Below are 16,992 nucleotides of genomic sequence, written 5' to 3' on the forward strand. Positions count from 1 at the left end.
CTCGTTCTGGGACAGTCATTTGACGTCGTCCCACTCTCCCCATGCTTGCAAGCCAATGGGGTTGCACAACGCAGTGATCGGCGGTTGATGAGGCTCTTTACCCATGTGTTCAGCTGTGTCCAATCATAACTGATCACATGTAAGAAATCCGCTTTCTTCTCCTCAGAGCCAATCAGCGGTATGTTCTCACAAGGGAGACCTGCACCTATAATCTGTGCCCTGATTATTAGCGCAGCCTTAACAGTAATGCCAGTCAGTGCACAGCAGTGCTGTCAATCAGTGCCCATCAGTTATACCAGTCAGTGCAGACAATTAGTGCCCATCAGTGCCACCTATCAGTGCCCACCAGTTCCACCAATTAGTGCCTATCAGTGCTGTATATTAATGCTTCCTCATCAGTGCCATATCAGTGCCCATCAGTACAGCCTATAATTGCCCATCAGTGCAGCCTTAATAGTGTAGAAGAAAAAATTTACAAACTTTTCCAAAAGAAACTTTTTTTTTTTTTTACATTTTTGGGCCTTTTTCGTTTATTTCATTTTTTACATTTTCTGGCTTTTTTTATCTTTTGCCTATCAGTGCTACCTCTCGGTGCCTGTCAGTGCTACATATTAGTGCCTCCTCTTCAGTGAAGGAGAAAAATTACTTATTTACAAACTTTTCTAACAGAAACTAAGAAAACCTTTTTTTTTTATTTACATTTTCTTGCTTTTTTTCAGCAAAAAATAAAAAACCCAGCTGTGATTACATACCACAAAGCTCTATCTGTCTCCAAAAAAAAGAAAAAGAAAATAGGTACAGCTTTACATGACCGCGCATAAATTGTCATTCAAAGTGTAAGAGCGCTGAATGCTATAAATTGGCCTGGGCAGGAAGGGGGTAAAAGTGCCCTGTATTGAAGTTGTTAAAAAAAAATAAAAACCCTGCAAGACAATGGCATAATGTGCTAGTATGCATGGCATACTAGCACATTATGAAATACTTACCTTAGAACGAAGCCCCGACACGGTTGCCCGGACACCGCTGAGGGAGCTGTCATGTTCCCTCGGCGTCTCTTCTGTGTTCGGCGGCTCTGGCGCTGTGAGTGGCCAGAGCCGCAATGACGTTCTATTTCCGGCAAGGAGCTCTGAAGGTCTGCCGGACCCTCAGAGCGCATGTGCCGCTGGTGTCAGTGGCTGCATGCAGGGTGAATATCTCTTAAACTGTGCAGGTTTAGGAGATATTAAAGGGGAGTTCCACCCAAAAGAGGAATTTCTGCTCTTTTGTTTCCTCCCCACCTCCGGTGCCACATTTGGCACCTTTCAGGGGGGAGGGGGGAACGGTACCTGTTATTGATAGATACCCTTCCCCACTTCTGGGATATGGCGCCCTCAGAAGTTCGGCCACCCTCCTCCGCCGCTGAGCCAATAGGAATGCTCAGCGTGCTTCGCCCATGCGCAGTAGGGACCCCCAATGAAGCCGCATCGGCAATGGCGGCAGCAGCACCCGACAGCCGATGGAAACATCGGCTGCGATGCTGACATTGCTGGACTCCAGGACAGGTAAGTGTCCTAATATTAACCACTTGCCGACCAGTCACGTTGACTGTACTGCGGCAAAGTGGTTCGTTATCGTCTGGCGACGTAGACCTATGTCACCAGACATTCCCCTCTCTCGGCGGCGCGCGCGCCGCCGGAGGCTCGCTCCCGCTGTATTCAGTTACAGCGGGAGTCGGGCCAGGGGGGGAGCGGCGGTGATCACCGCCGCTCTTCCCCGATCGTCGGGGAATCAAGTCTGGAGATCCGCCTGCTTGTGTAAACAGAGCGGGCGGATCTCCTAAGTGACAGGCAGGGTCAGATTGCAGGGTTCAGCATAGCTGAACATGCGATCTGTGCCTGTGTCACTCAGTCACCTCCCCCCACACACGTTAGTAAGCACCAGGCATACATTAACCCCTCCCTCTCCAATAAAAATTAACCCCTTCCCTGCCAGTGTCATTTTTACAGTAACAGTGCATATGTATAGCACTGATTACTGTAGTAATGTCACTGGTACCCCCAAAAGTGTCAAAAATGTCAGTCAAGGGTCAGATCTGTCGGCCGCAATGTCGCAGTCCTGCAAAAAAAATCGTAGATCGCCGCCATTACTCGTTAAAAAAAAAAACACCAAAAATGACAGAAATCTTTCCCTTAGTTAGTAAACACAATAACTTTTGCGCAAACCAATCAAAATACGCTTATTGCGATTTTTTTTACCATACATAGGTAGCAGAAAACAAATTAGCCTAAAATGATAAAAAATTTTGATTTTTACATTTTTTTGGGGGGGAATTTCATATAAAAAAAAATGTAATTTTTTCAAAATTGACGCTCTTTTTTTGTTTATAGCGCAAAAAGTAAAAATCGCACAGGTGATCAAATACCACCAAAAGAAAGCTCTGTTTGTGGGAAAAAAAGGACGTAAATTTAGTTTGGGTACGGCGTCGCACGACCGCGCAATTGTCAGTTAAAGTCGCACAGTGCAGAATCGCAAAAAGTGGCCTGGACATAAGACAGCAAAATCCTCCGGTGGTAAAGTGGTTAAAAGTCAGCAGCTACAATATGTGTAGCTGCTGACTTTTAATTTTTGGAGGGGGAGGCGCTTTAATTTTACCTACAGGTAAGCCTTATTATAGGCTTACCTGTAGGTAAAAGCTAAAAAGCGAACTACAGTATACAACCGCTTTAAAAAGCGCGGTGCTAGCCAGCGCTACTCTCCATCCTCTCCTGACGAGCCAGCAATGGGAACTAGGAGCAGCCAATCACGGCGCCTCTCTCTCGGGAAGCCCGGGGATGCATACAACAAGCGGCCTGTTATTGGTGCGTTCCTGTCGGCGGCTCCATTGGCTGGTAGTAGGAAAATGGGCAGGGCCGTAGCAGCAGGGAAGTGGTTGGTGAGGCTGGTAGATCCTGCAGCTTCCGGTAAACACCGTTACAGATTGCAGTGAAGCACAAGTTCTGCTTGTAGAATCGGGAGATGTGAGTAGTCAGTGTGCTGCTTATTCCTTTCCCCGGCTGTATAGTGCAGGCCGTGCCCTCCGCACATCATTGCTCCCTGTGGTGTGCTCATAGAGGCGCTCTATAAGTTTCTGTTATCCTGGGGGAAGTGTGATGGGCTCTTTGTAATTATAGAGATCCCTCATCCTGATTGGCTGTATGATGGAGCTCTGACTGTACAGATTGCCTGTTATTGTTAGGATGCAGATGGCTGACTGGGGGTGGCACGTATGGATGCAATCATGATCCAGGAGTGCTGTGATCATTGTGAAGGGACGTAGGTCTTTGTTCTGTATGTGAGTCTTCTCTGGGTATTCTTCCATGTACATACAGGGTGACATCTGTCACTGGAAGAAGGAAGATTGACTTTTTGCTTATAGAAGGGGGCGATGTTTTTATAACTTTGATTGTAAATGCAGATCAATGTATTTAATACTCAGTGCTTGACTTATTGTACAATCTCATTGGTTAGTTGTTTTCAAGGAGCTTACAATCTAAAGCTGGCTAAACATGTACACTTATTTTGACAGGCGTTGATGCGTGGATCTCCCCCGCTGTGCTATTTATTGTATTCCAACCGGGGGGCTACCAATGAACCGACTACATTTCAGTATGTGTGTAACAGACTTTAGATCCCTAACTCACATCCATGCGTAACATACTATATCAGTGGTGGCGATCTGTGACACCCCAGATGTTTTGGAACTAAATTTCCCATGATGCTCAACTACACTGCAGGGTGCATGAGCATCATAGTTACATAGTTAGGTTGAAAAAAGACACAAGTCCACCTGTCTCAACCAATAAAAAAAAAACAGTAATGAAAACCCAACCATACAATCCCATATACACAATCCTACACCCGCAGTTAATCCAGAGGAAGGCGAAAAAACCCCAGCAAAGCATGATCCGATTTGCTATAGCAGGGGAAAGAAATTCCTTCCTGATCCGCCGAGAGACAATCGGATATTCCCTGGATCAACTTTACCTATAAATATTAGTACCCAGTTATATTAAGTCCACCCAGGAAAGAATCCAGGCCTTTTTAAAGCAATCTACTGAGATGGCCAGAACCACCTCTGGAGGGAGTCTATTCCACATTTTCACAGCTCTTACGGTGAAGAAACCTTTCCATATTTGGAGACCAAATCTGTTTTCCTATAGACGTAAAGAGTGCCCCCTTGTCCTCTGTGTTGACCTTAAAGTGAATAACTCAACATGGGAAATGTAGTTCCAAAACATCTGGGGAGCCAAGGTTTGCCATCACTGCTATAGTCTATTTAGACAGGAGCCAATTAACTTGCCAGCATGTAGAAAGATGATCTGCACACACCGATAGTTGCTTTTAAAAAAAAATCCTCATCTTTTTTCTGGAACCATAGTACACAACTGCTGATAAGATCAGTTGACGCGTTTCAGCCTACAAGGCCTTAATTATGACTAAGGCCTTGTAGGCTGAAACACGTCAACTGATCTTATCAGCAATTGTGTACTGTGGTTCCTGAATAAAGATGAAGATTTTTTTAATAGCAACTACCGGTGTGCGAATCATCTTTTTACATATGTACTCAGTTTAACGGCTGTGGATCGGCACTGCTCCTTCTGTTTGCAACCTGCCAGCATGCCTTTGGGCTGTAGGCAGAAACCAACAAAAACACAGTGAGAACATACAAACTCCATGCAGATAGCATCATGTCTGGGATTTGAACCAAGGTCCCTAGTGCTGCAAGGCAGAAATGTTCACCGCTAAGCCACTGTGCTGCCCAATCTGGTCTACAGTTTTACTTTCAGGGATGCCACATTTAGTTCTGACCTAATGACATTTTTCTACCTGTCAGAAGTCTGGGGAATTCATACTTGGATTACAAAGGAAAAATGTAGATCAGCAGAGAATATCTACATAGAAAACTACAATCACAGCTGTAGAGTATAGCTTTTGTTACCCAACCCCCTCCTGAGCATCCTTATTAATCCTTTAATGCTATTGGTAATCTTAAGTATCCAATAAGGAGAAAGAAAGGGCCAGGCTCAACCAAGATTTGTACATATCAGTTGTGTCTGGATCTACTAATTATAATGTAATTTGGATTTTAATGAAGCTAAGTTCTATGCTCTTTTGAATTGCCAGTGTCTGTTATAGATTTACTTTAAAGTGTTAAGCCCCGTACAAACGTACCGATTGTCGGCCATAAATATTCGGCCGACGACCGTTCGGCTGATTGTAGGCTTGTTAGTATGATGCTTCCGACAGCCGACCGCATTTTCGGCCGAACAGAATCTGTCGTGCAGGCATTAAAATTTTTGTTGGCCGTCACCAGAACGGCCGATTGTTCGCCAGTCAGTACAGATTTCGGCCAACAGACAGCCGATTAGCAAGACTGGGAATGCTCAGAAAAGAAAAAAGACAAGGAAAGTTAACCATCACATGACCTCACTTCTGCAGTCGGCTGTTGTTGGCCGACAAAATTCGTGTGCAGTCTTTTGCAGTTTTCAACAGACACGACAGCCCTGGACAAAAGACGGCCGACCGTTCGGCCGACGATCAGTACGTGTGTACGGGGCTTAACTCTACTTTTGTTGAGAAAAAAACTGTTCCCTCTGGTGATATCTGTACATTGCAAGGATTATAACAAACTTTGTTGCAGATTCCTACCTTTTTGTTATTCTAAAATAAATCACTGTTTGTTCCTCCTGTGCTGAGTGAGTCTAATGGGAGTGGTTTCATAATTATCAATCAGCTGTGCAGCTTCAGAGCACTAATGAGGAAATCTGCTGGGCCTGCATCCCTTTAGACATGTTCCTATTGGAAGTATCTTACCAAACATGACATTTTTGTTGCAGGGGATGCCAGAAATCTGACTTAGTGTAGATGTCTGGAAAAATTGGTGAGCCAATCACAGAAGCAGGAAATTGATGTTTCTGAGGGGAGTCCTGTATACATTCTGTGTACTGAGCTCCTCCAGGTAGCCGTATTGCATTTTCACAAAATTACAGTGACTGCAGATTGAAAAGGAAAGGTCATTTTTAATACCATTCAATTACAATATGACTTGTGTCGCAATTGTATACGCTATATTATTTTTTTTCTTTATCCCCCCCCCCCCACGGAAGTGGAGTTACCCTTTAAAGTGGTTGTAAACCCTTTCATATACCCAGTGAAGTGACTGGCCTCAGGTGATACACGGATATGAAACTAATTCGCCTTCATATGTTGTATCTGTTTATGTTCAGTCTTCTCTATATCTGTTCTAAATTGTAAAGCTTGTCTCAGAATTTAGAAAAAAGGGGGCAGAGAGCTGAAATTACACTCTGAAGAGCTCAGTAAGGAGAGTTCTAAGAGCTAATTGGATCGAAGGGACACCCGTCCCTCCCCCTTCTTGCACACAGGAACAGAGCTGAGGCTGTCAATCTGCTGGAGATCCCTCCCCTGTCACTATTTTTCTCTTGGTATCAGAAAAACATGTCAGAAGTGATTCATGCTTTTTAGCAGAGGAACAAGGCAGCAGACAGAAATTACACTTAGGGCTCTTAATTTACATGAGTACACACTATAGAGGGACATGTTTTCTTCATATTTTACCCTAGAACAGTGGTCTCCAAACTGTGGCCCAGGGGCCAGATGTGGCCTCTTGCTTGTCTTTATCCAGCCCTTGGGGCGCTTTCCCTCCAACTGACACCAAAGATGGGGCACCATTCCTCCCATGGACACCATTATTGGGGCATTATTCCTCCCACTCATACGCACAATGAGACCCTGTTCCTCCCATCAAAAACAATTGTTTAGTCCCACTGGCCACAGAGCGGCCCCTCTAAAGCCTGAAGGACAGTAAAATGGCCTTTGTTTAGTTAGTTTAGTTAATATACTCCTCTGGATTGACCTTAGCCTAAAAAGTCCCTAATGCATTGGTACACACGATGAGCTTATCGGTGGAATGATTGTCCAGTTTTTATTTTTGCATGCGAATCTCATATCGAAAATTTAAGAGGTTACTAAACTTAATAAAATTCTTGTAAGACAGAATAACAATTCGGAAATGGTGTAATGTATTGTATTTTTGGATGAAAACTGTACTTAAACGAAAATCATATGATATTGTATTGTATGAGAATTTTTGTGCTTGTCCCTTTGAATAATATCGGATGAACTGTCGTGATCAGGTCTCACAAGCTGTGTACGAACTATCAGATTATCATATGATCGCTTCGAAAGCGGTATTTTTTTGTATGATTTTCTGATTGTGTGTACGGGCCATAAGGCAGATTTTCCCAGAAGGACACTTGAAATTATGTTCAGGTCTCAGAAAAGCCCTGCTAAAAATGATGAGAGCTACAGCTCATGGTAGTTTAGCCATACTACATTAGTCTCTTTCACACTGGTGGTCAGGGGATGGTAAAAACAGGCAGTTGAGCCACGGTTTTACAGCCCACCTAAAAACTTTGCAACCTTTTGCCACATTTCTGGCTTCAAACATAAAGATATAAAACTGTAATTTTTTGTGAAGAATCAACAACAAGTGGGACACAATCATGAAGTGGAACAAAATGTATTGGATATTTCAAACTTTGTTAAATAAAAAACTGAAAAATTGGGCGTTCAAAATTATTCAGCACCTTTACTTTCAGTGCAGCAAACTCTCTCCAGAAGTTCAGTGAGGATCTCTGAATGATCCAACGTTGACCTAAATGACTAATGATGATAAATAGAATCCACCTGTGTGTAATCAAGTCTCCGTATAAATGCACCGGCACTGTGATAGTCTCAGAGGTCCGTTTAAAGCGCACAGAGAGCATCATGAAGAACAAGGAACACACCAGGCAGGTCCGAGATACTGTTGTAGAGAAGTTTAAAGCCAGATTTGGATACAAAAAGATTTCCCAAGCTTTAAACATCCCACGGAGCCCTGTGCAAGCGATAATATTGAAATGGAAGGAGTATCAGACCACTGCAAATCTACGAAGACCTGGCCGTCCCTCTAAACTTTCAGCTCATACAAGGAGAAGACTGATCAGAGATGCAGCCAAGAGGCCCATGATCACTCTGGATGAACTGCAGAGATCTACAGCTGAGGTGGGACTCTGTCCATAGGACAACAATCAGTCGTATACTGCACAAATCTGGCCTTTATGGAAGAGTGGCAAGAAGAAAGCCATTTCTTAAAGATATCCATAAAAAGTGTAGTTTAAAGTTTGCCACAAGCCACCTGGGAGACACACCAAACATGTGGAAGAAGGTGCTCTGGTCAGATGAAACCAAAATCAAACTTTTTGGCAACAATTCAAAACGTTATGTTTGGCGTAAAAGCAACACAGCTCATCACCCTGAACACACCATCCCCACTGTCAAACATGGTGGTGGCAGCATCATGGTTTGGGCCTGCTTTTCTTCAGCAGGGACAGGGAAGATGGTTAAAATTGATGGGAAGATGGAAGGAGCCAAATACAGGACCATTCTGGAAGAAAACCTGATGGAGTCTGCAAAAGACCTGAGACTGGGACGGAGATTTGTCTTCCAACAAGACAATGATCCAAAACATAAAGCAAAATCTACAATGGAATGGTTCACAAATAAACATATCCAGGTGTTAGAATGGCCAAGTCAAAGTCCAGACCTGATTCCAATCGAGAATCTTTGGAAAGAACTGAAAACTGCTGTTCACAAACGCTCTCCATCCAACCTCACTGAGCTCGAGCTGTTTTGCAAGGAGGAATGGGCAAAAATGTCAGTCTCTCGATGTGCAAAACTGATAGAGACATACCCCAAGCCACTTACAGCTGTAATCGCAGCAAAAGGTGGCGCTACAAAGTATTAACTTAAGGGGGCTGAATAATTTTGCACGCCCAATTTTTCAGTTTTTTATTTGTTAAAGTTTGAAATATCCAATAAATTTAGTTCCACTTCATGATTGTGTCCCACTTGTGGATTCTTCACAACAAAATACAGTTTTATATCTTTGTTTGAAGCCTGAAATGTGGCAAAAGGTCAAGGGGGCCGAATACTTTCGCAAGGCACTGTAAATATTAGGAGGATGGGGTGTAGTAGGAGTAAGAGGGAGAAAGCATGGGAGTAGTAGTAGGAGTCACTAGTATAACTTGCAAACTCGCCACCGGAATCCCTAGCCTCTGATGCTTCCTGGGCAGAGCGAAGTGCAAAAGGTAGGCCCGGTGACGTCACGTCTGGTATTCGGAGTGCAAACTGCAGATACTGAGTTGCAAAGCAGCATCTTACATGCTTGTATTCAAGAAAATATTTTGTACGTGTGCAATCAGCTTTTAAAATTACTTTTTTATTAAAATAGAATTCCACTAGGGATTTCTCCTGGTTCTCTTTCCATAACCACATATATGAGGAACCTATTTAACCTGTTGGAGTCTAAGATGGAAAAACAGACCATCCATCCTAAGTAATTTGAGGAATACCAGTTTCCTCACAGGCGCCGTATATACTGAGAGTTGGTGAGTGAGGGCCAGCACAGCACTTTGAAGGACTTATTCATTGATTCACTTGCCGGCAGGGCATATATATTGCACTTTATAAATTTAAATTGACTTTACATAAAAGCGATTTTGCTTTGTTTTTATTGCATTTGTCATTGATCACAACCCTAGGTCATTGGGAGTAAGAACGTAGGATTGTATATGTTTTTTTTTTTTTTGCTTTGATTAGACAGCTCTTGGTTATTACACCACAATTTTAGAGGAATTTGCACCTTACACCACAGCAGCATTCATTTTTTTTTGTTAATTGCCACACACACACACACACCACAGCATGGGGACAACAATATTTAAACAGTGAGGTCTTTGGTCTTGCCTATGATGGTGAGGTTTGAATGGAAGAAAGAGATTCTGTGGACAGGTTGTCTTTTATACACACGAGTTGTTTATAGGAGCACCTTCTTAAATTGACAGGACTAACCTGTGTACCACATGAGCACATACTGTAGCCAGTCTGTGAGTGCCAGTATTATTGTTGGTTTGTAGGGGATCAAATGCTTATTTTGCTCATTTAACTGCAACTCAATTTATAACATTTGTATTGTGTGTTTTTTCTGGATTTTTGGTTGATATTCTTTCTCTATCATTTAAAATACACCTATGATAAAAAATATAGAACCTTCATTTCTTTGTAAGTGGGCAGTGGGGTAGGGGGATCGAATAATTATTTTCCCCACTGTATGGAAGTACCTATAATAAATAAACCCCTGCTACTGAGTGTGACTTTGGCCAGAGATTATTGTAGGGATTTGTCTGGTAGCTTTCTCTGTGTGACTGATGTTAATAGCTGCCCTTTGGTATTGCACCCTGTGGCTTGGTTGTGTGATGTTGGTTGATGGCGGCTGACTACAAAGGTGTACATGTACACTCCGTTCTAAAAATGAGCTTTGGTGCCAAATACTTTTGTGATAATGAGCTCTATGATTCATTGTTGGAGGGGTTACCTTCCGCTGTCTGTTAAGGGCATTCCCTCTTTAGTTCCCCTTTGACTTCGGAGGATCTTTAGGTTCTAAGAACAGTTTTACCACTGGAGGTCTACCATTGTTATTGTTAAAGCTATGGAGAGAAAGCACATGTCCAGCTGTGGTTTCTGTCATAATATCTAGGGATTTCAGACTACATCTGTGAACTGAATGGTTCTTTTCCATGTATGTGTTTTTCACTTTTCCTTGTTCTTTCAGGTTACCATAATTGGCACTTTACATGCAAATACCATGCTTTACACAGAGGAATGACCACAAAGGACTCCTTTTCTTGCCTGATTCAGAATGTGTACATCAATACAAAGCATGGACGAAGAGGCTTCTTTTGTATAAATACCTGAAAAAGACTGTTACAGCTGGATAAAAACTCAGGAACTCCTACTAAATATGGCAGGTGCAATTGCTTCAAGAATGAGCTTCTCATCCCTAAAGAGGAAACAGCCCAAAACATTCACTGTCCGTATCATGACCATGGATGCAGAGATGGAATTTAACTGTGAGGTAATGATGCATTACTAGTGCTCAATGTCTTGTTCTTTGTTTATAATGCTTATACATCTGTTGGCGTTCAGCTGATCAGTTCGGGTCATTTCACACGGGCTTTACGCCCGGCGGACTCCGTTTTGCTCAGCGGGGATCAATCCGCCGATCCCCGCTGAGCAGGCGGATGACAGGTTCGTCTCCGCTTACTTTGAAGAGACGGAGCTGTCAGATCTCCACCCTCCTCTATGGAAGATCAGGTGAAAACGGACTGCCTGTCGGTTTTCATCCCATCCTCCAGACGGATGGAAAGTAGGGTTTCCATCCATCTGGATTTCACGGACCACATCGGATCGGATAGCAGTGGGTGTCAGCAGAGATGTCACTGCTGACATCTGCTGCTCTATAGAGGTACATGGAGCATCTGGTCCGCCAAAAAAACGAACAGGCAGGCCTGATCAGAAAGTCCGTGTGAAAGAGGCCTTATGCCAAAATCGCTTATTCCCCCATCTCTAAGCACTAGTAACTCAATGGTCAGTTGCTAAGCACAGGCATATACAGTGGATATAAAAAGTTTACACACCCTTGTTAAAATAACAGGTTTCTGTGATGTAAAAAAATGAGACAAAAATAAATAATTTCAGAACTTTTTCCACCTGTAATGTGACCTATAAACTGTATAACTCTATTGGAAAACAAACTGAAATCTTTAAGGGGGGAATAAATAAAATGTGGTTGCATAAGTGTGCACACCTTCTTATAACTGGGGGTGTAGCTGTGTTCAGAATTGAGAAATCACCTTCAAACTCATGTTAATTAGGAGTCAGTGCACACCCTCCATCATTTTAAAATGTTTCTGATTTAACCCCAAATAAAGTTCAGCTGTTCCAATAGGTCTTTCCTGACACTTTTAGTCACATCCTACAGAAAAAGCCATAGTTTCACAGAGAGCTTACAAAGCATCAGAGGGGTCTCATTGTTAAAAGGTATCAGTCAGGAGAAGGGTACAAAAGAATTTCCAAGGCATTAGCTATACCACGAAACCCAGTGAAGACCATCGTCATCGAGTGCAGAAAATATGGCACAACAGTGACATTGCCAAGAACTGGATGTCCCTCAAAAATTGATGAAAAGACGGGGGAAAAAAAGTAGTCAGTGCAAAGAGGCCTACAGCAACATTAAAGGAGCTGCAGGAATATCTGGCTAGTTCTTGTTGTGTGGTACACGTGACAACAATCTCCCTTATTCTTCATATGTCTTGGTTATTCTTACAAAGTAAAACATCCAAGCCTGGCTACATTTTGCAAAAGCACATCTGAAGTCTCCAAAAAGCATGGGGGGAAATGTGGTATGGTTTGATGAAACCAAGATTCAACTTTTTGGCAATAATTCCAAAAGATATGTTTGGCGCAAAAACAACACTGCACATCACCAAAAGAACACCATACCCACAGTGAAGCATGGTGGTGGCAGTATCATGATTTGGGGCTGTTTTTCTTCAGCTGGAACAGGGGCCTTAGTCAAGGTAGAAGGAATTCAGAACCATTCCAAATACCAGTCAATATTGGCACAAAACCTATAGTCGCCTGCTAGAAAGCTTAATATGAAGATAAACTTCATCTTTCAGCATGACAACGACCCAACGCATACATCCAAATCAAAAAGGAATGGCTTCACCAGAAGAACATTCAAGTTTTGGAATGGCCCAGCCAGAGCCTAGACCTAAATCCGATTGGAAATCTGTGGGATGATTTGAAGAGGGCTATGCACAACAAATGCCCTCACAATCTGACAGATTTGGAGTGTTTTTGCAAAGAATTGTAGTTAATATTGCCAAGTCAAGATGTGCCATGCTGATAGACTCATTCCCAAAGATACTGAGTGCTGTAATAAAATTAAAAGGTGCAATAACAAAGTATTAGTTTAAGGGTGTGCACGCTTATGCAACCATATTATTTTGGTTTATCTTTACTTCCCTCCATCTAAAAGATTTCAGTTTGTTTTTTTCAATTGAGTTATACAGTTTATAGGTCACATGAAAGGTGGAAAAAGGTCTGAAATTATTTCTTTATAGTCTCATTTTTTTACATCACAGAAACCTGACATTTTTAACGGGTGTGTAGACTTTTTGTATACACTGTAATAGTTAAAAAAATCTCTCTATTCCATGGGTAGGCAACCTGGGAGAGGTTGAGATCTACCTGAACAACATGAAAGAGATCAAAGATCACCAGGTTTCAGCAAATTAAAAAAAAAAAAAAAGAATTAGCAAGTCCTAACTTAACAGTAAGTAACATTTTAGAAAACATCCTAATAAAACAAATGTCACTGTAAAAATATAAACTTAGCCTACCTTAACCACCACAATACAGTATTGTATTATAAATATAATAGCTAAAAGATGGCTACAGCATGGCTCTCTTGTTCTGGGAAGGGCGTCCATGGACATCCTCCCAGAACGCATCTCCTGCGTGCCCCCTGGGGCGAGCATTGGGCGTGCTCTGTGATTGCTCTGTCCTTTTGGACACAGCTGATCTCAAGATTGAGGTAAAGAGCCAATCACCGCAGCCCTTTACCAAGTGATCAGCTGTGACTCTAATCACAGCGGATTACATGTAAACAAACTTGCCGGTTATCAGCATTCCTTTCCTCACGTGCTGTTACTGTGTAAGTAAAAGAGAGCCGGTTAGGGGCAAGGCTGAAGGGGCACATTGGTACTGATCATCAGTGCAGCCTCATCGGTGCCTCCTTAACAGTGCCGTCTCACCAGTGCCCATCAGAGCAGTGAAGAAGAAAAAATACCTACCCTATTTCCCCAAAAATAAGACAGTGTCTTATATTAATTTTTGCTCCCAAAGATGCGCTAGGTCTTACTTTCAGGGGGTGGCTTATTTTTCCATGAAGAAGAATACGGTACACATTTATTGTTGAACAAAAAAAAAAAAGGAAATTTATTACCTGTATACGGTACAGTAGTAGTTGTCATCACAAACCAGCAAATTACATCCTCTTGTGTCATTTTGATTCCCCCCCTTCTGATCCTCCTGTGTTATTTTGATTGCCCCCTCTGATCCTCTTGTCATTTTAAGTGATCCCACTCCCCCCACCCCTGTGCCAGTGGACATCTTCACCAGACACCCACCCCACCCATTTATCAGACATATCCCCCCCTACCTCAGTCACCTCTGTGTGTGTGTGTGTGTGTGTCCACACAATGTGCCCGACTCCTGCTCCGTGCGACTCACTGTCTAATTGTGAGTCAGCCAGACTCCGTCAGGGCAGAGTGAGCAGCAGGCGGCAGCTTGTCCTGGCTGCGGCGTGGGCTCTCTGATTAAAAGAGACCTTGCACTTCCTGTCTGCTCCGGCTGCGCCGCGGCCAACAGTTAGCTGTGCAGCGGCGCCCGCTGTTGCGCTCCAGAGTCCAGAATTACGGTAGCTTCGGGGGGCCTTATTATCGGGGAGACCTCATGTTCAGGGGATGTCTTACTTTCGGGGAAACAGGGTATTTGAAATATTTTATAACAGAAACTAAAAAAAACTTTTCTCTTTCGTTCATTGACGGACACAGCTCCTGATTATCTTAACTATTGGGTTATACTGCCCCCTACAGGAGTAGGACACTAGGCGGAAAATGCTATGGGTACTTTTTTTCTGCCTAGTCAGGAGTAAGGACCTAGTTCCTTTGCTGGGATCTCTGGTCCTGGCAATTTTTTTCTTTTTAGATAGAATTTTTTTTCTTCTGTTGTTTTTTTTTTTTTTCCTGTGAGATCTACAATCAACTGCCGGACTGGGCGACGGGCTGGATAGTTAACTGGCCCTTTTGTTTATAAAGTTCAAAGACCCTTGTTTTAGACCAATAAAGCACAGTGATGGCATGCTGGGATAGCTCAATTGGGCATGGATTTTCCTCTAAAGGCCTCAACTTTTGACTTGTAAGAATAAACTACACCCCCTGGAGGTAACAGATGTCTACCCACTATTACAGTATACAGCCAGGTTTTCGGTTGTGGGCAGTAAGAGCACTGTTATTGGATAGTAGGAAGTTAGGTGAGCAATGCTTAGCTGCTATGCATTCAAAGTAGAGACTTTTAATTACATTGTGTGTGGGTATCTGAGATGCACAGATAGTACTTTCCTGGCTAACAGTACCGTGTGTAATTTTTCAAAGGCTGGTAGATTTACTTTTAATGTTACATAAACTGGGGTTTAACACTGTATACTATTAGTGATTTCGATATAGTATTGCACAACCACGCAGTTGTCAGTTAAATTAACGCAGTGCCATATCGAAAAAAAAAACGGCTTGATCATGAAGCGCGGGGTAGGGGTTGGGTAAATCTTCCTGGAGCTGAAGTGGTTTGTTTTATTAAGTTTTTTTTTTTTTTTTTTTTTTTTTTTACACTATCTTTAAATCGCTTGTATTGCTATCAGAAGGGATGAACAACATCACTTGTGATACCATGGGCAGTGACAGGTCCTCATTATGGAGAGGTCTATTACATCCCATATGTCTCCTCTGCTTTCCAAGGCATCTGATCAAACCAAGATCGGTTTGATCAGATGCTTGTTCAAGCCTGTAACGGCTTGTTTACATAAGACCGAAACCGGAAGTGCAAAATCCTTGTCGCTTCTGCTTTCTGATGTCACACAATAGGAGGAATGACATCTGTTCTTCTCAATGTCTCGCAGGAACTGGATGCCGCCAGTAGCATCCTTACTGGGCTCCCCGATCGCACAGGAGAGCCCAGTATAGGGGGGACGACTAACTTCCGCAACCTGTAAAAGTAAAATTTAGTGGCTTCTTAGCTGCCAGGATTACTTTTACATAGAAGGGAATCGCCAGCCCTAAAAATTGATCATTATCATCAATCATTGCTGCATCGATGACTGATATCACCCGTTTAATCCAGTGACGTACCGGTACGTTGTTGGTTTTAGATATACATTAACCACTTGCCGACCAAGAACAAAAAATGTAATCTAGCAGGTTACCAGTACTTGGATGTGGCGGCTGCACTTGTTTTTATATTTTCAGCAAATTTCAAAACTACTTGTGAACTCTTGACAAATGCAGTGTGCTTGTCACTTCCTGTAAGTTGAACTAACAGCTCAAACAAGGTTATCTTCTTTCCAAGCTGTCTTCTGTAAACTACAAATCTCCACAACCCAATATAATGGAAATGAAGATGGGTTGACATGTTTGTAGTCCAGAAAAGGATTGCAACCTAGGGGTGACATTGCTGCTCCTCCAAAAAAGCAAGATAGTGTGTGAGGGTAGCCACCCTAGCACAGGAAGTGTGTTACTGTGGTAGCAGGATCGCCAGGTGAAAATAAAGGAAATACGACCTGTTGAAAAGTAGACTAGTGTAGCCATTACATCTAAGGACTGTACGCTGTACTGTACAGTGCCTTGAAAATGTATTCATACCCCTTAAAATTGTCCACATTTTGTCATGTTACAACTACAAACGTAAAGGTAGGATTTTGTGTGATAGACCAACACAGAGTGGCACATAATTGTGAAGTGAAAGGAAAATGATAAATGGTTTTCAAAATATTTTACAAATATGTAAAAAGTGTGGCGTGCATTTGTATTCAGCCCCCTTTACTCTGATACCTCTAATTAAAATCTAGTGGAACCAGGTGCCTTCAGAAGTCACCTAATTAGTAATTAAGAGTCCACCTGTGTATAATTTAATCTCCATATAAATACAGCTGTTCTGTGCAGCCCTCAGAGGTTTGTTAGAGAACCTTAGTGAACAAACAGCATAATGAAAGCAAAGGAAAACACCAGACAGGTCAGGGATAAAGTTGTGGAGAAGTTTAAAACAGAGTTGGGCTTTGAACAACTCACGGAGCACTGTTAAATTAATCATCCGAAAATGGAAAGAGTATGGCACAACTGCTGCACATGCCAAGACATGGCCGTCCACCTAAACTGACAGGCCGGCAAGGAGAGCATTAATTAGAGAAGCAGCCAAGAGCCATGATAACTCTGGAGGAGCTGCAGAGATCCACAG

The 16,992-nt window shown here is 42.6% G+C and overlaps 1 protein-coding gene across 2 annotated transcripts in view; it reads left to right on the top strand.

Moving 5' to 3' along the window:
- The first annotated feature begins 2,880 nt into the window (after nt 1-2,880).
- The window catches only part of NF2 (NF2, moesin-ezrin-radixin like (MERLIN) tumor suppressor), a 161,897-nt gene continuing 147,785 nt past the window's right edge, over nt 2,881-16,992 (top strand). For both annotated transcript variants that reach the window (XM_082269263.1, XM_082269262.1), the window contains exons 1-2: nt 2,881-2,996; nt 10,691-10,993. In XM_082269263.1, coding sequence (XP_082125389.1) covers nt 10,880-10,993 — 114 coding nt within the window. In that variant the 5' untranslated portion in view covers nt 2,881-2,996; nt 10,691-10,879. The remainder of the gene's footprint in view (nt 2,997-10,690; nt 10,994-16,992) is intronic.

The sequence above is a fragment of the Pelophylax lessonae genome (assembly GCF_965119305.1).
Source record: "Pelophylax lessonae genome assembly, chromosome: 1".
Taxonomy (NCBI): Eukaryota; Metazoa; Chordata; class Amphibia; order Anura; family Ranidae; genus Pelophylax; species Pelophylax lessonae.